This window comes from Stegodyphus dumicola, chromosome 9 (genome assembly GCF_044657685.1).
Source record: "Stegodyphus dumicola isolate Sdum_Otavi_A_Nest chromosome 9, ASM4465768v1".
Classification (NCBI taxonomy): domain Eukaryota; kingdom Metazoa; phylum Arthropoda; class Arachnida; order Araneae; family Eresidae; genus Stegodyphus; species Stegodyphus dumicola.
The window spans coordinates 45,129,449-45,152,735 of record NC_140776.1 but is presented as its reverse complement, the minus strand read 5'-3'; the positions used below and the strand labels follow the sequence as shown (position 1 = coordinate 45,152,735).

The 23,287-nt window shown below is 31.5% G+C and overlaps 1 protein-coding gene across 3 annotated transcripts in view; it reads left to right on the top strand.

The window, feature by feature from the left end:
• POSH (SH3 domain containing ring finger posh) overlaps positions 1 to 23,287 on the top strand; it is a 134,785-nt gene that overhangs the window by 26,296 nt on the left and 85,202 nt on the right. For 2 of the 3 annotated variants that reach the window (XM_085823401.1, XM_085823404.1), the window contains exons 6-7: positions 13,042 to 13,082; positions 18,079 to 18,170. In XM_085823401.1, coding sequence (XP_085679527.1) covers positions 13,042 to 13,082; positions 18,079 to 18,170 — 133 coding nt within the window. The remainder of the gene's footprint in view (positions 1 to 13,041; positions 13,083 to 18,078; positions 18,171 to 23,287) is intronic. The other variant, XM_085823402.1, reaches the window with a different exon arrangement.

Below are 23,287 nucleotides of genomic sequence, written 5' to 3'. Positions count from 1 at the left end.
ATGGTGTTGAGTACATCTTAGTTCTTGTCGGATACTGTTTGCAAATCTCTGTGTCCATACTAGAGCTGAGAATGACAGAATACCTTTATCTTATAATTAACAAAAGAAGTTCTTCTTGAGACATTGGAAACTAGTTCTTTGAATATAAATGAATGTTTCCCAGGGTTAAAGAATATCTCCCAAAGTGAAGTGCTTAAGTGAACGCTGGTTCCCAATCTCAAACACCACACCAGAGTCGTAGCTAGGGTTTTCAGCGCCCAGGGACAACTGAAGATTTCGTGCCCCCTACGGATAGAAAACATTTAATTCTAAAATGTAACATCAGTTTGCCGCCCCTTGGATTCTGCGGCCGGGGACAGATGCCACACCCTTGCCCCCCTCTAGCTATGCCCCTGCACCCACCAGCTTATTGGGGATGGACGTGCATGCTCATATTAAGTTTGAAGGGCGTTCTCAGAAAACATCATGAAATACTTCCTTGCATAATCATACATCATCAGTCGTTGGTTGGAAAAGGGGAGTGGTAGTTGTAGGCTGAAGAAAGAAAGAAAAAGGAACAATAAAAACTATGAAGTGACAGGTTAACTTGACAGAAATGGTGCAATTTTCCTGCTAACAAGAAACAGGAATTTGGATTTGAAAAAAATCACTGGAAGAAACATTTTTCATTTTCTGTGTGCTTGACTTGTAACATGTCAAAAATGATTTAAGCCCGAAAGGAAAGGATAAATTTCTGAAAGATTATCGTATGTTTGACAAATGCAGCAAAAAAGAAGCAGTTTTTAAAATGGAGATTTTGCAAACAGCATTGTGAAGTTTACTTAAATAAAGAAAAAAAATCGACAAAGAACGACAGTGAAACCTCGAGATACAAGTTTAATTCGTTCCAGCATTTGAGTTCGTATAGCAAATTTCTCGTATCTAGAAATAAACTTCCACATTGAAAATAATGGAAATCCAGTTAATCCGTTCTGCACCTCAAAAATATCAACATAAAAATCAATTTTTCAAATAAATAACACTGATAAATAATATAACCTTAGTTCACCTTTATGATAGCTTCCGACAGTGACCTTTTAAACTACTTCTCGTTAATCCTCACCAGCAACAGCTTCTAGGAATTCGGGACGGTGCTTGGAAGTAATGGTAACTCCTTTGGCTACATAAGTTTCTTAATTTTTTCCTTTTCCTTCAGAACAGTACATTTCCTTGATGTTGAAAGGCCATTAAGTCTTCACCAATTCCATCACTCTTATGTTTATCTGTGGTTTCATTCTTAATTTCAATGGCCATGGCTTCCCTATTTTTCTTTGTAGCACTATTTGAGGCAAGAGGCAACAACAACAACAGGCATTGTGAAATAATTATTTTCACGTTAAAGGTAATAAACAATTAACTTGTAAGCACACAAACATGTAGATCAAAGAACACTGAGTGATCTGACGTGGGGATTCCCCGAGTCAAGCCAGATCGGGAAATGGTGCCAGGCATACCAACAGCCTGGCTCATTGCTCGTTACTCAAGTCAGTGCTTGTATTTAGACACAATTTTTGTGCTCATACTTGTATATAGAGGTTCCACTGTAGTAAGAAATGGAAATGTCTCAAGGAAGTGCAAAAGGGATGGAAAATCAAGAGATGCTGAAACCGCTGTTCTGGAATGGTTTTAAGCTATGAAGCTAAAAAATGTTCCAGTAGATTCTAGAGCTATTTTGATCACAAAAGTTGTAAAATTCACTAATGCTAGGGGAAAATTTTGGGCCGACTGATGGCTCGCAAGATGGAAAGAGAGGAATAATATTGTTTATCAGAAACTACATGGTGAGAACCAGGCACATATCATAGTTTGGCTGACAAATGGAAAAAAAAAAAAAAAAAAATGTTTTACCCGGGCTTCTAAAAGAATACAAGCCACACAAAAATTTACAATACAGATGAAAAGCCTGTTTTACAGAGCGTTACCAGAGCACACATTAATGCTTAAATGTGAAACAGTGGCTGGTTTTAAGAAATTAAAAGAGCGAGTTACTGTGTTATAAATGTGCAATGTGGATGCAACAATAAAATAGATATTGAAAAGAGTAAAAAACCTCAATGCTTAAAAAAAGTAAAAAAATTACCTTTAACTTACAATAATAATAAGACTCATGGATAACAAGCAGTGTTTTTACTGATTTCCTTTTGGAATGGGCAGAGAACTGGGGGTGAAGGCGTACTCTGAAACTATACTGCACACCTTTCTGATATCATTAAAAAAAAGGTAATAAAATTAATTCTTGTGCAAATGAAAGCACTATGAAAGAGATAGTTAAGTCGATATCTTTATATGCATATTATACTCAACGCATGAGAAGCAATCTCCCTAAACACAGTTAGAAATTGCTTTAGAAGACATGTTTTTTATTTAGAAGAAGCCACAGAGGAATTGCAAATTATTTCTAATGTTTCAGTACAAAGATTAATTTTTAGAATATTTTGCAACTGATGATAATATTGAAACAACGTGTAAAAACACTGACTACTATGTTATAGAAATTGCTGCTGAAACTGAAATGATACGTAAGAAAATGATTTCATGCCAATCACAGCTGAATCAAGAAAAGTGCTGCAAATTTCTGAGAATTTTTGAATTAAAAAGCATCAGAAAAGAAGCCGACAGTTTTACGAATTTGAAAATACATTTGAAAGACTGTTGACTATATGTGCAAAGCAAATATGGATAGAGCAGTTCTTTTTAAAAGTTAAAAATTTCATCAAGTATGCAATTCTAAAGTTCTTTTATTTAAAAAAAATAATAATTTCCAAGTTTTGTGAATAGTTAATTTTAGCATTACTTTTTAGTAGTTTACATATTAATTATTAACTGTAAATTACTATCTTATTAAATTTAAATAAATACTGAAATCAGCATGTATCAAAATCAGCCACATAATAAACTCAAATATGCTTAGAACAGAAGTGATTTTATCAAGTGGCGGGTGCTGTATATACACTTGTGTTCAAAATTAAAAGAATTTACGAATTATGTCTATTTTTATAAAAAGTATCGAACCAAATGTACTAATTATACCCCTGAAGAGTCATGCAAATATTTAAAGTATAATATGCAAGCGTATACATGCATGTCTGTGGAGTGTACACAAGGAGTTTTCAGTAGCTTGTGTGCTCGTACTCCTTGACATTTGCCATGTTTCTTGCAACAGTTGGATAAATTTTATAAAGTATCAGGTAAAATAGCTAGTCGCGGAGGTATGGATGATGGATTGAGATGAAGAATTATTTGTACATTGGAGGCAGGCCAATCACAAGAACAGGTTGCTGCGCAGCCCAATGTACACCGAAGAGCCATTACATTATCACCCCCTTCCATCTACAACAATAGACTCGCCCAGGAACAAAGACCACTGCATGTGTGCGGCTTTGTATTATATATAAAGTGGCTATGCGTTGTCTTTCCAAACATAGCATGATTAGTAACATTATGGGAAAAGCAGCTGATTTACCAGACTTCGATAAAGGTCAAATTGTTATGGCTTGGCAACTGGGACATCAGTATCAGAAATGGCATGTTTAGTGGGCTGTTCACATGCAGTTGTTGTGAGCACATATCGAAACTGATGTATTGATAGTGAAACAACAAGTCACCGGCCAGCAGTTTGTTGTCGATGGCACATTGAGTCGAGAGGAGAGCGGAGATTGCTGTGTATTGTTCACTGTAACCGAAGAACTGCAACAGTGGCCACCCCCTACAGTGTTTCTTAACACACTGTGCAGTAGTGTACATTGCTCTGTATGGGTCTGCGCAGCCGGAGCCTGAAGCATGCCCGTGCACTGATGGCACGTGATCGCCAACTGAGTCTGCAGTGGGCCAAGATGGCACGAAGGTATGGATGCTATCCCCTCGCAGTATGCAGGAATTGCAAGACCAGTTAGTGAGTGCTTTGTACCAAGTACCTCAGACTACTTATCAGCATCTTGTGGAGTCAGTGCCACGCCGAGTGCTGGCGGTTTTGAGGGCTAAAGGTGGTCCTACATGTTATTAACAGAGTGCTCATAAGCTTTTTGGTATATCCTGTGTTGTTTGCAATTTGTGGAAACATTTTCAGGATACTGGATCTGTATCAAGAATACATGGACAAAATTGACCAGTATCTACAAGAACGAATGAGAATCATTATTTTGTACTTGCAGTGCAGCAGCACAGGGCTGTTACATCTTCACAGCTCTCACGTGAGCTGTATGCTGCCACTGGAATCCCAGTTTGACGATCTGCAATTACCACGAAGGCTTCATGAGACTCGTATATGTATTGCTCAGCTGGCTGGTGATTACCTATAAAGTGAGAATATTTGCCACTTAGATTGTTAACCAGATGTCCTGACCATAACTCTATAGAGCATGTCTGGGATGCTATTGAGAGGGCAGTTTTATTTTGCCATTCCCCTCCAAGAACCATCCCCAAATGGAAAATTGCCTTGCTGCAGGTGTTGGATCGATGCCACAAACTGCCTTTTGTCCAGTGTGCCATCACATTGTGCAACCTGCCTGGCTGTGAGAGTGGAATCATACCCCCTATTAGAACTCATTTTCAGTTTGATATCACAATCTGGTTTTTGGCCAGTCCTGCACGATGAACTTGACTGATAATCATGCATATGACTTTTAAATGGTACAGCATCTCTTTCTCTGCTATAAACGATATAAGTCGTACTAAATTTCATTAAAATCTATCCATTACATTTCCAGAAATTCAACATAATGCACAATTCTCTTAGTCCCATATCTCAAGCTACATTGCCAATAGTATCTAGCAGATACTAGTTAAGCTTTATGATGATAGCTATGAATTTCAAGGTTTTCAAACATCGCAAATAAAAAGTTTTCTATTTAATGGAATTTCTGAAGAAATGTAGAGACGTGGCAATAAATGAAGATGATATAAAAGAAGTTTTTCATTGTGATGGCAATGCCCAATCATCAATAAACTAATGCAAAGCGAAATCTATAGTATGATCCTAAATCCAAGAAATATCGCTGCTGATAGGGAACAAAGTGACAAAGAAGTGGTTGAGAACAAAAAAATGTTGATTGACAATTTAATGGGAATTCTGGACCTGGCAATTACAAGATTTGAACAATGGAACTTTGTAACTGAGCAAAAAATTATGTCTATCTATTAAATTAAAGAGAAAGTATAGTGCAAAAAATGCAATGAATTAAAAAAACAGATAAAATGATTCTTAAATATATATATATATATAAATGAAAATAAAACCATTGTCAAAAGTAATAAATTTGTAATGCTAAATCAGCAATAAAATTAGTGTGCATTTGCTTTAAAGTATAAAACAGAAACTCTTATAAACTTTCATATATGTGGAATATATATGAGGAAAACAAAGTAAAAGGTGAAACTAGATGTGCCTCACATGTGCAAAATGCTGCATTCCATCTTAATAAGTGATGCATTAAAATGCAAATCTACACATAATACAACTGAGTTTTTATTTATTTACTTATTTTAACTTGAGCTAAAATTTCTTTTCTATATGAAACTTTATGAAAATGAATATAAATACATCCTACAAATTGCAAGAAACAGAAAATAACCCTACTGATAGTGTTGAAAAATTCAATAGACAGGCTTCTGCAGTTTTTTCTGAAAAAGTTTCTACTAATGTAGGAATCAAATAAAAATAAATCGATTAGAACATTCCTGTACTATCTGATAACCCCACACATCAGTTCTGTTTTTAAAAGATTTGGTTATAAGCTTACTATAACCATACCATAGCCCCATATATCTGGAAATTTTTAAGAACAGTGAAATCAGCTGCCATCACAGCAGGTGCATCAGGTGTTTATACAGTGCAAAGTCTTTAATCCGGACGTCCATAATCCTTACCTTAAAGCTACAAACTTTCTGCGCATGCACATAATATGTTTACGCATGCACGTTTAATGTATAATGGACGGTATAAGCTAGGCTAAAATTATCTAATTATCTATTTCAGTTAATGTTGCAGATTGCATTGTCCCTTAATCTTCTAATTGGATCCGGCTTATTATTTTTTGCAGACTGTTAGAGCAATTTTATAAAAGGTAAGCTTGAACTTTCAATTATGTCAAAAAGAGTTTCCGATTCTGGAGCTGCCAGAGGATCACAAAGCGAAAGAATGTTTCGATGTACTGCTTCCGATAGTGAAGAAAGTGGCAGAGAGATTATTGAAAACGAAAAAATTTCGATTGACAAGTTAGTCAGTATTCTCGACAAACCAATTACAGGACTTAAACAGTGGAACTGAACAAGAAATTATGTCTGTTTATAGAATTAAAGAGAAAGTATTAGCACAAGAAACGAGGCAACTTAAACAACTTACATTGAAAGAAATGTTTAATAAAGTAAACAAATAAATATTAAGCTTTTCTTTTTTTTGTAAATTTTGATACTGTTTAGATCATAATTGTTCTTTATTTCATAAATTACGGTTTCATATTTTTAATTTTATAATTTCTGCATGCCATCTTACCAGATTTAAACTGATGATCTATAATCCGGAAAAATCGATAATCCGGAATCGCCGAAGTCCCAACGAGTCCGGATTAACGACTTTTGACTGTATTAGGTTTTATGTTATATCACAATAGACAATAAATCTAATACAATTTAACCATCATAGTAACTAATTTAGCAATAAAAAAATTCCATCTCAAAAAACAAAACAAAACTATTTAGTAAACTTTCCTTAAGATATAAAGATTGCAAATTGAAATATGTCACAACCTTGAAATTCATTGTATCAGATATCTAGAAAATTATCAGTAAAAAATATTGAGCGTAAAAACAATGTTTACAAACTCTGCCTACTAGTATATGTAATTAAATGGGACAACCAAAATCATCAAAAAATCCATGCTATTTGTAGTGCTCCTTCAAGCACTATAAATTACCACAAGACCAGTCCTCTCAGCCTACCATATGTCAGAAAGTTTATTCAGAGAAGTACAGCAACCCTGCAGAAATATTTGGTATGTAAGTAAGAGAAGGGCTGTATTCTCTTCATTTCACCTCCAGCTGATGAGGCAGATGGGTCGTCTGTGAAAGCTCCTATTATTTTATTTTATTTTTACTTCATTCTAACTATGTGTGGCTTTTAATTCTTCAATAATGTTAAATATATTCTCTGTTGGCTCTTGTTCCATGAATTTTGCGATGTTTTCCATATACTTGCTTCACCTGATCTTCATGAATCAAATAATATTGGGAAGTAAGAGATTAATTGACATATTACCTTTTCTTTTCAACATTCCTTTTACAATTTTATAAATTTTCAATTGAATTAAGGCCATATCAGTTTCCTGGTTTTTTAAGGATATGTATTTTTTAAAACTTTTGAAAATTATTAAAAACTTTTTTGATTTTGTGGCAACTTTATTACAAATTCCCAGTTAGTTTTGTCAAAGTTAAAACAACTCTCTTTTACAATTTTAGTGTACTTTTCTGAATTCATCATGCCACCAATGGGTACAGGGGCCTCTAAAATGCCCCCCCTTAAAAAAAAAAAAAAAACTTTCCTAACCCACTTCCCAAATGTTTTACAAATCTGGTCTGTATGCTTTGACAAGCTATCCTTTAAATGATTTCCTTGCATACAAGGAACTCAGGTTTTTTTTGTGAGGATACATACAAGAAATACAAATAAAAGGAATCTCATATTTCTTTGATCTTTTAATTTCCAGGATGAATAATTGCCCCCACCCTTCCAAATCAACAGATTTTTCTTCGTCTGGCTTTCAAAAGATAAATTTCTCTTCTTGGATTTTTTGCAATAATTTTAAAATGGATTTTCGTAGTTTTCTTTTTTGTCAAAGAACATTTCTTCGTAATACATGTTTCTTAATTTGCTCAGGGTTTGTACGATCTTTAAGAGTCCTTAAAAGTCCTTAATTTTTTTGGAATCGATTTTTGGTCCTTAAAAGTCCTTAATTTTGGCCAAAATCAGTAGAAGGTCCTTAAATTTAATCATCTGAAATTTCTGTCTGTTTTTAAGGCTGCCATTTTGAATGTGAATTAGCATTTTAGAGGAATATTTTTGATGATTCACTGACGTATATGGTTATCTTTTGAATGGGATCATGGGTATTAATTTGTTTCTATTTCTAATATAAATGATGGGATACTCGAGTTTCTAAGCAAGAAGTGAAACATAAGCATTTCGAAATTCATTGTTTGTAATAAAGAGCTCTTAAACAATTTTCTGTTTTGGGGATGTGAATTCTTTTATTAAACGGTTCTAAATTTGATGACTTATCAACATTTTTGTGATTTTAAGATCAGTTCCTATAGAAAATTTTTAACTAGGAGATCTGAGAAATTTTTGACGATTTTTTTTAAAGCATCGTAACATTGATAATAATGGTAATATATTGAAATTGAATAATGGTAATATATTGATCGTAAATAATGGTAATATATTGAAATTGTATTTAAAAAATAACATTAAAATAAAACATTTTTATTTTTTCGCTGTCATATCATAAAGTTTCATTTTGGCAAATTATTATACAATATTTTGAATCTGAAAAATAAACAAGATATAATGCTATAAAGCACAATTTACAAAAGAGCTCTTAGCAAATGCAAAATTAGCTATGTAATTATTTAAAAATGTCTTTTTTTAAATTTTTTCATAGTAAGACTTTTTCTCATTTGATTGTTTCACAATATTCAAAATTCTCAGAATATGCATCAGTTTTCTCTATAAAATTCATTTTACGCTTTTTCCCTCCTTTTTTGCTCCAAAATTTTTTCTGGCTTTTTGCTGTTACAGAATTGGTAGGGATAATTTTTCTTTAGTATTTTAGACACTGCAGCTTGGAAAGTTTAGAAAGATTTGAAGGCAGGATTTATAGACCAACAATTCTAGAAGATTCCAGAAATATGTGAAAGAAATGAAAAATGTCTCTGTATTAACATGTAATTGATGTATTTTACAGAATGTTTGCGATGAATTTCTTACTTTTTGGAGAAAGTCTGGAAGAACAATGAAAACATAATATTTGAATGTTTTACTTCTGATACTAGAATCTTTTTCTTAACATGTTTATCTTCCTTTTATTTCCTCTACTTTTCACTAGACGCAAGCATGGAAAATATTAAAATTGCTTCTAATCTTATCGCATGGACAGGCATTATAGAAAGGAATTTTTTGATTAATAAATAAATTGAAAACTGGCAACTTAGAAGATTCATCTAATATGTTTTAATGCATCATACACAGGTCTGATGCTAGACATTTTCCTACTTGGTGCAATCATGTGGAATATTAAACTTATCTCTGTAAATCCTAAATTCTGCTTCCAATGCCTGCTTGAAATCCTAAAAGTTATGACATTTCTAGATTTTGTTGCTCGGTGTGTCACTAAATTCTAAAAAGCATAATATGCATAAGCATTTCAAAATTCATTTTTTCTAATTAAGAGCTCTTAAACAATTTTCGCACTTTTGGGGATGTGAATTTTTTTATTAAACAGTTCTAAATTTGACCACTTATCAACATTTTGGCGATTTTAAGATCATTTTCTATAGAAAATTTTTAATTCCGAAATCTGAGAATTTTCCGATGATTTTTTTAAAATATCATAACTTTGATAGATTTTATGTGTAATATATTGGAATTATATTTAAAAAATAACATTAATGTAAAACATTTTTATTTTTCGCTGTCATATTATAAAGTTTCATTTGGCAACTTACTATACAATATTTTCTATCTGAAAAATAAACTGTATCTGAAAAAAAATAGGTACAATGCTATAAAGCATAATTTACGAAACATCTCTTAGCAAAAACAAAATTAACTATGTAATTAATTAAAAACATCTTGTTTTTAATTTTTTCATAGTAAGCATATTTCCCATGTAATTGTCTCAGAATATTCAAAATTCTCAGAATATGCATCAGTTTTCTCTATAAAATTAATTTTGTACTTTTCCCTCCCTTTTTTTTTTTTTTTTCCCCCCAAAATATTTTTGAATTTTTGCTGTCACAGAATTGGTTGGGATAATTTTTCTGTAGTATTTTTGACATTGCAGCTTGGAAAATTTAGAAAGATTTGAAAGCAAGATTTATAGACACACGATTCTAGAAGATTCGATAAATATGTGACAAAATGAAAAATCTCTCCATGGAATCAACGTGTAATGGATGTATTTTACAGAAAGTTTCCAATAAATTTCTTACTTTTTGGAGAACATCTGGAAGAACAATGAAGACATAATATTTGGATGTTTTACTCCTGATACTAGAATCTTTTTCTTAACATGTTTATCTTCCCTTTATTTTCTCTACTTTTCACTAGACACAAGCATGGAAAATATCAAAAATGCTTCTAATCTTATCACTTGGGCAGGCATTATAGAAAGGTTTTTTTTTATTAATAAAGAAATTGAAAACTTACAATTTAAAAGATCCATCTAATATGTCTTAATGCATAATACACAGAGCTGGCACTAAGCATTTTCCCATTTGATGCAATCTCTGTGGATCCTAAATTCGTCTGCATAGTGTCTCTAAATTCTGCTTCCAATGCCTGTCTAAATTCTAAAAGTTTTGCCATTTCTAGATTTTGTTGTTCGGTGTGTCACTAAATTCTAAAAATTCTGCCACATCAGCTCTATAACTGGCCTTTACCATATATACTTAATATTTCTTCTAAATGCTCATATTGCTAAAGAAATAAAATTAGCCACTTTTTCTATAAATTGAAAACCTTTAGTACCACTACTACAAAGTACTGCTACCGCTTACTGTTTTGAAATAAATAGCTCAAAATACTTTGCTTGTTTGTGTACCAGCTATTTTTTTCTTGCATACCACCGGTTAAACCTCTCCTCTAGACTGACCAAGTATGTGACAAAATGAGGCATAAAAAAAATCAACATAAAGTTAACTATTATTAAAACGTAAATGTCACATATCTTCTTTCAAATATGTCAAACCCATTATAAATGTAAAATATTTAATGCTACTTGGTAAACTGCATGGAGTTTTATTTTATTCTCAAACTTATTAATAATTATGTTCATTAATTCATGTTTAGTAATAATGCATACTACTTAGGGATCTATTTTATTTTTAGGATGATATTACAAAAGTGAAATTCAGGCATAGAATAATATTTTTAATTAAATTTATTCAGTTTCCATTTGCTCATAGGTCCTTAATTTTTTTCATTAATGGTCCTTGAAAGTACTTCATTTCCGTGTGCAGAAATGTGTACGAACCCTGTTGCTGTATACATCGCGGAGAGGGAAGTTCTGTCGCCAAATCCCTTGGCAAATTTCTTCTTCACTTTCTAGCGACATAAAAGCATTATGTCTATGGAACCTTTTCTTCTTTACATAGATGTTCTTTGGTTAGAGTAACCTCCATGTACTGTACACACGGGATTTGGTGACATTGTGATGAGCAGTAAATGGGTAATTTTGGTCTTGGCGACATTTTCAAAATCGTGCCAAGGCCTTACCGTATACTATGATTTTACCACCAAATCTTTTAAAACTTTTTTTTAATAAATGCCTTAATTGTCATTTTGCAGTAAAATAAAAAAAAAAAATAGTAATATGTCAATTGGGCTAACCATGTAACTATATTCGCTAAAATGCCGTTGATTATTCTAATTCAATTTTTAAGTAATTATCTTTATTTTATTATTATTTGTTATTTGTATCGTTTAATGTTGCTTCTTACCTCTTAATTTATTTATTATTAGTAAAAAATATTTCCAAATTTCAGGAAATTTTCTCTGGCATAATCCTGAAATTAATTCTAGCAGTATGATGCATACCATCACGAAATTTAATGCACATATTTTTTGCTTATGTATGCTGCGAAATAAATATAAAATACTTCAATTTAGTAAAAAAATTAAATAGATTTCTTTCTTTCATTAAATAGATTTCTTTCTTTCATTTAGCTGCAGAATGTCTGCAAAAAAAGCCTTATTTTATTCCAGATTGGGCAGATTCTAATCTCAATCTTCAGTGGAGAAAACAACTCCTATTATAATTATAATAGTATATTCTTTTATTAGGGGATATAAGTCGTATGTAATTGGCAAATTTTTGTGTTTTCAAGTAATACCATAATTAATTTACGTCTTAGCACAGCCAACGTGCATTACGTGGATAGACTAGAATTTTCTTGAAACACAACTGGAAAAGTAAGGGAATTTTATTCTCCTGTTTGAGTGGCAACCCTGGGTAATAAAGTTTAAAAAAAAAGCTAAATGAAGATAGCCAAGTTTTATATATTTTTATCTCTAACTTACAGTTAGTCATACTTTTACTTAGGGTAGGACGACATAGGAAAATTTCAATTGAAAAGAGCACTGTGACTCAGAAAACGTTTGGAACCACTGACTTATGCAATATACTAACACAGCTTGTAAATTAACAGCATATTACTGTCATAAAAGTCTATGCATTTAGACATTAATTACACTAAGCAGTAGATCTGAAGCACCTATTGGTGTAAATTCACCAAATATGCAGTCTATTTTATTGCTTATTCTGTAGACAAATGTTCATCACTAAGTAACTGAGTTTAAAAAGATAGGCAGAGAAATCAACAGATTTTTTAGGTATAAGGGGTATTTGGATGCAAGTGTTTTTATAGTCCTCTAAATAAAAGATGATATTTTGCAATTTTTAATTCCGCTTTCTTTATTGTGTACTATTAAGAGTAGGTTTTTTTTATATGAATTAATATAATCATTTGCATTTCCTTTTTTAAGCATAATGGAAGTCTTTAACTACGTGAATTGTTGAATGTATTTTATTCCTGTTATTGCCGCTATTTTTTTTTTAATTTATTAAATACTACTAGTCTCATTATTTTTAAGATTCTCTAAATTTGTTATGATTCTAATTTTGCTTTCAGTTGAATTGCTTTGCTTTGCAACCATTAATTTTTTAATACAAAAATGTTATTTTTATTATATGTTAATTTTGCTTAAAAAACTGCACTGTAATATTCCAGATGAATGCAGCAGCAAGAGCAGTCATGAAGTTGTCTTCAAAGTAAGTGAAAAAAAATTATTCTTGTATACTGTTTAATGCCTAACAAAGCTGGAAAATTGAATGAATCACAAGGCCAACAAAATAATAGTTATTATAACTATTTTTTCTTTATTCCTATTATGAATGAAATGTTATATGTGGGAGTATGCGTAAATTAAAATCACTGTAGTCTAGTTTCCTCTCACTATTTCAGCACAGCTCAATATTACACTCACTTCCGAAAGTTAAGCATGAAGATGTAAAATGCAAAAAAATCAACAAATACTGCTTTGGTTGACATAAAATTTGACAGGAAAGTAGCATATACATTTATGCATAAAACAAAATCAATAATTATATGCAGAAATGAAAATAATATTAAATTTTTGTAAGTTATCAGATAATGACATACTGAAGACTTAAACAGAATTATATATAAAGTGAAAATAAAGAGCATAAAATGAAAAAAAAAAAGGACAACATTAATAGGGTATGTGATCTCCCCTCATCTGTATACAAAATTTACACCTTGTGACCATGCTTTCAATTAGGTGGTCAACCACCGCAGAATTAAGCAATTACTATTCTTTGTGTAGAGCAGTTTCCAGCTCAATAAGAATGGCAGGAAGTGGGAAACGTGAAGATACAGCACGGCCGAGAGCATCCCAAAGATTTTCAATGGGATTAAGGTCGGGCGAATATGCTGGCCACGCCATACGCACACAATCCCTTCACTCTCCAGGTAGTCATCGATGATGTCACCTCTATGGGGAGACATGCATTATCGTCCATTAAAACAAAAGTAGGGCCAACTGCTGCTTACAATCTAACAATGGGTTCTAGGACTTCATCTCGATACTGGACAGCTGTCAAAGAACCCCATTTAAAGATGTGCGGGTCGGTGCAGTATCCTAATGAAATCCCTGCCCACACCATAATGCTTCCGCCTCGGAATGCGTGATGTTTTGGGACTAATTGCGTGTTCGTTGTTCACACCATATCCTTATACGCTTGTTATCTGGCTCCAGAGCAAATCTTGACTGATCAGTAAATATGACATTGCCCCAGTCAGACACATTCCAATTGACATGTTCCTGGCACCACTGTAATCATGCCCCTCTTGATTGGACAGATAGAGGAACATAAACTCGAGGTACCCGGGTGTACAGTCCACTGATATGTAATCTTCGGCGTACAGTAGCTGTAGATATCACCTTACCAATGGACGCTGTAACCATAGATGTTGCTCTGCGATTCCACTTGGCTACAATAGCAATATATCGATCTTCCGCGGGGGTTGTAACCCTTGGGCGACCGGCCACGGACCTTCGGACAACTGTCTGTGTGGTTTGGAATTGTTTCCATAAATGTGAAATTACAGAATGATGAATGGCGAAGAAAAGAGCAACATCTGTGATCGACTGTCCTGCTTCAATGCGTCCCACAGCACGCCAGTGCTCAGAATCTTCCATTCGTCTTCTGGAAGTCATAGAAACACGTATGTCTTGAAAAGAAATTGTTCGAAAGTTTTAAACACCTTCTATCAGCACGTACAATCAACTTCTGTAACCCTTCGTAAAGCTGGTTTCTTATAAGACTGCCTTTTTTGCATACTTCTTGACATGAAAGCGCGATTGGCTGCGAGCTTATTTGCATACTTCCATCTACCTTTGCAGCGAAGTGCATCCTCTTCAATTCTGATTGGCTTCCGGAAATTAGTATTTTCCTCTCCGTGCTTAACTTTTGGAAGTGAATGTATTTTATCCATGCTCTTTATGAACAAATTCAAGTAATTTTTTTTTATTACTTTTTCAGATGCAGTTTTATTTTCTTAAAACAAAATTCCATCTAACTTTAAGGCTATTTTTATGCAACTCTGTTGATCAAACACACAGGCATATAATATATATATATGTAAATTATAATGAGCAGACCAAATTATGATAAGGAATCAAGTAAGAAAATTTTTGCTTTAGGAGGTACTTCAAAAAATAAATCTCTAAATTCATTTCTAAGTAGTAGTAAATATTTTTTCTCTTGATCATTGTATTGAAAAGAAATTCATATGCGACTTTACTTCTCCAGTCGAACAGATTATGTTAAGATAATTCTGCAATCGGGAGGAAGCTAAACTAATAAAGATTGGCTTTATTTAATGATATAATGTATATGATTTTTTTTAACAGTCAAGATGGCAATATTAAAGAATGACCATCACCACACTTCAAATCATGTCATTTGACTAAACAGAAGTTAGCGTCATTTTATTCATTCATTTTCTGAGGTCTTCAGGTTTGCTCCACCAGGTTCACTTTTAATCAATAACTAAGCTACTTAAAAGTAGCTGCTATTGACACAGGCTTTTTACCTCATATTAGTGACCAACCAGTTGAAAAATTATCCTTTTAACACATCAAAAAGCTCTTCTGTGGTGTAAGGAGGTTATAAGGAATTCAACTTTCAGATGTTTTTTTTTTACCTCTTCTATCAATAAAATTTGAAGTTATATGCTTAAAGATCACATTACTGTGGTATACAGAATTCCTTGCTAATAAAGTTTAATTTACATTAATCAAGCTAAGATAACTTTAAAATGCTGTTTTAAAGAATGTGAAGCTTTAGAAAAAGAGAGACACATATATCCTCTGTTGCCCATCACTTTAATTTAAAAAAAAAAAAAAAAAAAAAAAAAAACACATTTTCTATTTTTCTCCAGCCAAAATTATTCAAAAAGCATTTTCCGTTTGGTGAATTGGATATTGTTGCCTTAGCAACTTCAATAATCATTATTCTTCATTTTAATTTAACTCGTGTCAATCCAGTAATTTTCCCTCGTTGATTTTTAGTTGCTTTTTTATTCAGACTTTGGAATTTTTTTTTAGATATTTTGTTTGGTTTGTTTAATTACGGCAAATCAAACAAGAGCCATTTGCCTGGGAGGATGCTTTAATGAAGGACTTTCTAAGTGAAACTGACTTGTACATATGTTACACATCAGGAAAACTATGAAAATGCCCATTAAAGAAGCCTGTTCGCCTGGAATCGAACCCATTGAACTACAGGTCTTCACCGATTTTGCTGCTCATTATCTGATGGGCCCTTTTTTTTTTTTTTTTTTTTTTTTTTTTTTTTTCCCGGGGAAAGAATCAAAGTGTGAGGTTGGGAGATAGTGTAAAACTCTTAGATAAGTGTCTGCCTGCCATCATATCTAAATTCCTATGTAATTGAATTAATGTATTAATGTGCATCATTTGCCTGAGAAGCACGAATGTTTTCAGCAATGTTAATTGAAATAAGATAGTCAATCTTTTGATGAAGCCGCAGTTAGCATAAGGGTTGCCGTGTAAATTTCATGCCAGTGTTTGTATTTGATACTAATTGGCAGTCCATTAACCCCCTCCCAAAAAAAAAAAACACTTTGCTTTCTTTCTGAGAAAAGGTGAAAATTTTTTATGATGCACTATATAAGGTAAAGGTATTAGAAATAGAACATTTTGGGGGAGGAGGGTAAATTTTCTATCATCTACGTAAAATTCTCTTTTATGAAGAAGGTAGAAGAATGCTAGCTACATACTGATATTACAATGTTTCATTGATTTCAGAATATTATATCATTCTTAAAGGAATTTATATATGTATGTAATGATTTTAAAAATGCGTAGATGAAAACAGGGGAACTTTTAACAGCTTATGATACTGCGTAGATTACCGAGAAGACCGTAGTGTGGCAGACTGGAAAGCATGATGACGCGATTTAGCACAATGTCTCTTGAAAAGTCACAATCTTTATTTTTTTTTATGCATATCAAATCAACCTTTTTCAAGCAAGATGTTTCCTAACTATATTTGAATACAGTAAGTTGCATTTTGGAGTACAACATCGTTTTAAGCAGGTAAGCAGCAGCAGCATACATAAAAAGCATCTTGCCGGTAGGAGAGCTTATGCAGAAAAGGAGAAGAGTTATAGTAATTTCAGAGGAAGAAGGCTGGGAGTGGGAAAGTTTCAGTTCAGAGTTTTGGTTTATAATTAATTTGATCGGACAAGAGCATTAAAACGTTACGTAAGATAGAAAAATCTGGAACCTGTGAAAAGAGATGAATTTAGGGGCAAATCACCAAATTTAGAATGTTAATTTTGAGGTCGCCAACTTTTTTTTTTTTTTTTTTTTTTTTTTTTTTTTTAAGCAGCTATTGTATTTTGTTATATTTAACATATATATATTTCTGTTTATAAATACCTCTTCTTCAGTTGCAGTTTGAAACTACACAGCATGCGAATTTCTCCAGGCTTTCAACATATGAGACTTAAAGCCTCAAATGTTCAAAATTAAGCTTGATATTTTTCAAATTGTATTTGCTACTAACATGATTTTTTTTTGGGGGGGGGCAACTATGATTCTTAGAAATAGTACTAGTATAAGAGGAACAAATTATCACTCAGTAGAGTAAAAGCAAATCTTCAGTAACAAGAAGAAATTCATAGAATTTTCCTGACAAATTAATAACAAACTTGTACTACATGAAATTTTTTGTTAGCTATCTGTTAGAAAATAGCAAAACAACAAAAAACAACAACAACAACAAAAAAAAAAAAAAAAAAAAAAAAAAAGCAGTATTTTTGCAATTAATAATTTTTTTCTGTACTTAGTTATCTGCCTTGTGTCTATTTAAACTGTTATATATTAAAGTGAATTTTTAAAAATAGGCATAATTTTTTAGCTGTTTCTAAATTTTGTCAATAAAATATATTCTTAGTAAATTTTATGTTTGATAATATATTATCTGTGTGCAGAATGCTATAATTATGAATTTTTATTTTAAATATATTAACATAAATTTGAGTAGCTTTAACATTTTTTTTGTTAATTTTCTATATAGTGAAAACATTTTGTGAGTTCTGTCAGTTTTATTGAAAGGAAATTTATTTGTATATATATATATATTGTCTTGTTATTATGTGATTTTATTTTCCGATATTTTTAATCACTGAATTAAGTTTTTGAAATATTAATTTTAGCAGTATTCAGTCCTCATCATCCAGGATTCTTCCTCCTCTGGCACCCTCCACAGATTCTCATTTTGTAACGGCTCAGACTCTTTCAACAACTAGTGAGTAATTTTTAGAAAGTTACTATTTAAATCTTTTAGTTTTATTCAAAATATTTTCTGCATACTTAGTCTTATCTATAAACTGGCAGAATGTCTTCTGTAAAAAAAATCTCATGTTTATAAAATAGATTAATGTAAAATTATTCAGTTACATAATTCGTATGAGTAGCATGAAATGGTTGAATTTGCAAATGGTATTGAAACATACGAACATTGCTATTTATATTTCTGGCTTTGACAACAGTAAGTACTGCTAGCGACTACAGACAATTTCAAATAAAAGTTTGATATTTTTAACCATAACTTCTCAGAACATTTTGCCATTTTAGCTTGATTTGTTTTGTTTACAGTAAATTGAAAAATTCATCTCTGGCAAAAAATGGAATTGACTCGTGAAAATTTTGATGCGATTATTTATCATAACTTTTGACGTGAATTATCAAGAGAGTGCTTTGATGAACTTAATTCTTTACACAGTGATAAAGCACCATCCTACAGCACTGTAAAAAAAATTGGTATAATGAATTCAGTCATGGTTGGCATTCACTCCAGGACAAATTCTGTGAAGGTCATCCGAAATTGGTTGTTATGACAGAAAATATCGATGCTGTACGTGAACTGATAAAACAACATTGTTATGTGACATACCGTGAGATTGAGGCATCTCTGGACATTAGTATGACAAGCATCAATAACATATTACATGAATATTTCGCCATAAAAAAAGATTTGCTCCTGTTAAATGCCGCATAGTATGACAAATGCTCAAAATAAGGGTCATGTCGATTGGTTCAAGGAAATGTTGGAAAAGTAAGTTCATTGTCCATCAAAGGCTGTGTGCATATGAGCCTGAAGCAAAACAGCAGTCGACTGTATGGGTCTTCCAAGGCGAGCCAAGTCCAACAAAAGTTGTTTGGAAGAAGCACATTGAAGCAAATGGTTGCTTGTTTCTTCAGCATTACTGGTCAAATGTTGACAGTGGCATTTAGAGGTCAACTCCAAATGGTACACGACCATTTATTTGCCAGAAGTCATTGAAGAAATTCGGAAAAAGCAAAAGAAAAGACAAATCATTCTTCATCATGACAATGCGAGCTGTCACACATCGGCTCAAAGGAATTTTTGATGGGCCAAAACATCGAATTGATGGATCATCCGGTGTACAGTCCTGATTTGGCATCCATTGACTTTTATTTATTCCCGCAAGTCAAAAATAGATTACATGGTCAGTGATTTGTGACACCCGAAGAAACGTTTGCACATTCAAAATGCATGTTTTGGAATTACCTTAATCAGAGTGAAAAAAAGTGCTTCGAAAGTTCGTTCAAACACAAAAGAGCAAAAGCGTATTGATCTTCACGGAGAATATTTTGAAAAACAATAAACCAATTTCTAATGTAAACATTTGTTTTTTCATTATTGGGCCAAAAATATAAATAGCAACCCTCGTAACTTGGTTTTTTCTCAATAACTTGAAACTTTGATTTCCATTTTTATTAAATTAGTTTACAGAAATCTATCTGTCTATATGGGAAAAAGTAAACAAATTTAATTAAAGTATTCACAAGCTGCCATTGATTTTTCAATTAATTTTTAATCTAATTTGATTAAATTGAAAACGTTAAGAAAAGAAATAAATATATGTTATATAAACTATCATGTTTACAAGTCTGCTATTCATTTTGAATTAGGAAAAATAGTCTTAAATATTTTAAATGTAAGAAATGAATTTATATTCTGCTGAAAAGGAATTTATAGTAATACGAGATGCTGAAATGATCCAGTAGAAATTAATAAATGAAATGCACTGATAAAAGGAAAGATGTGTGGATTCTGAAAAATGTTTTATCTACAATATTATTAAATTCAAAAATTTTTCATTTTGTTTCAGATTACAAAAAAGTTTAAAAATTTTAGAGACACTCTAAAGCAGCATTTTCCAACCTTTTAACTTTTATGGAACTCTTGTGGCAATGTTCAAGTTCTAAGGAACCCGAGCATCCATGAAAAAATATTTTTTCATAATATTTTTATTAATGATCATTAATGGAAACTAAAAAATGACTATCATAAAAAAAATTGTTTTTGTAAAAATTGTTCCAGAAATTGAACTATTATATTCAGTTCATATAATTTTAAATATAATTACATAAATAATAAATGTTTTTAGTATGATAGTTTGGAACATAAATGTTGAGTTCGGGGTATCGTTTTCAATGTGCAGAAAAGAGACAATATCTAACTTTACTCTTAATACTTGTTAAACAAGAAAAAATGGTTTTTGAGAGTCCTTTAGAGCCCTTAGATTTCTGGTCCTTAATGTTGGTTAAAATCAGCAGAAGATCGTAATTTTAATCATCTGAAATTTCTGTTTTAATGACTGTCATTTTGAGTGTGAATTAGCATTTTGGAGGAATATTTTTGATGATTCACTGATGTATATGGTTATTTTTTGAATGGTTTCATGGGTTATAATTTGTTTCCATTTCTAATATAAATGATGGGATACTTGAGTTTCTATGCAGGAAGTGAAACATAAGCATTTCAAAATTCATTTTTTCTAACAAAGAGCTCTTAAACAATTTTCACTTTTGGGGACGTGAATTTTTTTACTAAACGGTTCTAAATTTGGCGACTTATCAACATTTTGGCGATTGTAAGATCATTTTCTATAGAAAATTTTAATTCCGAAATCTGAGAATTTTCCGACGATTTTTTTAAAACATCATAACTTTGATAGATTTTATGTATAATATATTGGAATTATATTTAAAAAATAACATTAAAATAAAACATTTTTGTTTTTCACTGTCATATTATAAAGTTTCATTTTGGCAACTTACTATACAATATTTTGTATATGAAAAATAAACTGTATCTGAAAAAAAAAAAAAAAAAAAAAAAAAAAAATAGGTATAATGGCTATAAAGCATAATTTACGAAACATCTCTTAGCAAAAACAAAATTAACTATGTAATTAATTAAAAATATCTTGTTACTATAAATATCTTGTTTATACCAAGAGATTTTGACATCAGCATTTCTCTGTGAATAAAACAGTGTGTGGTAACAGCATTGCCACTTTTACAACTGTAGCCTTTTATGAAACCAACAATGGAAACAACAACATTTGTACAAATGCCAATACAATTGTTCCAATGCAGATCTTCTTTTGTTTGTCTCAAGCAATTCTTCACATTTGAGGAAGTTTTCTTGAATTTCGCTCCCGTTAGTATGTCTTACGAAAGCTAGAACAGGGTTCTTACAGTCCTTAAGTTCTTAGATTTTTTGTCCTTAATGTTGGCCAAAATCAGCAGAAGATCTTTAATTTTAATTGTCTGCAATTTCTGTCTGTTTTAACGACTGTCATTGAGTGTGAATTAGCATTTTGGAGAAATATTTTTCACAATTCACTGACATATATGCTTATCTTTTGAATGGGTTCATGGTTTATAATTTGTTTCTATTTCTAATATAAATGGTGGGATACTCGAGTTTCTGGGCAAGAAGTGAAACATAAGCAAATCGAAAATATTTGATTTTTTCTAATGACAAGCTCTTAAACAACTTTTCACTTTTAGGGATGTGAATTCTTTTATTCAACAGTTCTAAATTTGATGACTTATCAACATTTTTGTGATTTTAAGATCAGTTCCTATAGAAAATTTTTAACTAGGAGATCTGAGAAATTTTTGACGATTTTTTTTTAAAACATCATAACATTGATAAATTTCATTAAAATAATGGTAATATATTGAAATTATATTTAAAAAATAACATTAAAATAAAACATTTTTATTTTTTCGCTGTCATATCATAAAGTTTCATTTTGGCAAATTATTATACAATATTTTGAATCTGAAAAATAAACAAGATATAATGCTATAAAGCACAATTTACAAAAGAGCTCTTAGCAAATGCAAAATTAGCTATGTAATTATTTAAAAATGTCTTTTTTTTTAATTTTTTCATAGTAAGACTTTTTTCCATTTGATTGTCTCACAATATTCAAAATTCTCAGAATATGCATCAGTTTTCTCTATAAAATTCATTTTACGCTTTTTCCCTCCTTTTTTGCTCCAAAATTTTTTCTGGCTTTTCGCTGTTACAGAATTGGTAGGGATAATTTTTCTTTAGTATTTTAGACACTGCAGCTTGGAAAGTTTAGAAAGATTTGAAGGCAGGATTTATAGACCAACAATTCTAGAAGATTCCAGAAATATGTGAAAGAAATGAAAAATGTCTCTGTATTAACATGTAATTGATGTATTTTACAGAATGTTTGCGATGAATTTCTTACTTTTTGGAGAAAGTCTGGAAGAACAATGAAAACATAATATTTGAATGTTTTACTTCTGATACTAGAATCTTTTTCTTAACATGTTTATCTTCCTTTTATTTCCTCTACTTTTCACTAGACGCAAGCATGGAAAATATTAAAATTGCTTCTAATCTTATCACATGGACAGGCATTATAGAAAGGAATTTTTTGATTAATAAATAAATTGAAAACTGGCAACTTAGAAGATTCATCTAATATGTTTTAATGCATCATACACAGGTCTGATGCTAGACATTTTCCTACTTGGTGCAATCATGTGGAATATTAAACTTATCTCTGTAAATCCTAAATTCTGCTTCCAATGCCTGCTTGAAATCCTAAAAGTTATGACATTTCTAGATTTTGTTGCTCAGTGTGTCACTAAATTCTGAAAATTCAGCCATACCAGCTCTATAACCAGGCCTTACTATATATATATTTCATATTTCTTCTGAATTTTGGTATTGCTAATGAAGTAAAATTAGCAGCTTTTTCTATACGTTTTAAATGCCTTTAGATTTCTTAGAATAACAGAAATCCTTAATTAAATTTTAAAATTCTAAAATGAAAAGGAAACATGTTGAAGCAAAAAATGGAATACATAAAGAAAATTATTCTTCAAAGATATGTACAATTATTATTATGTTACTTACCTAGTTGTTTGTGATTTGATTTCAGCCGTTATTATAATTTCCCATTTCTGTTTCCTCATATGATAGAGTTACTGGGCCAACCTAAATAAAAAGTAAATTGTATAGTCTTTGACCATTAGTCCACATTTTTAGTTTGATTTTGA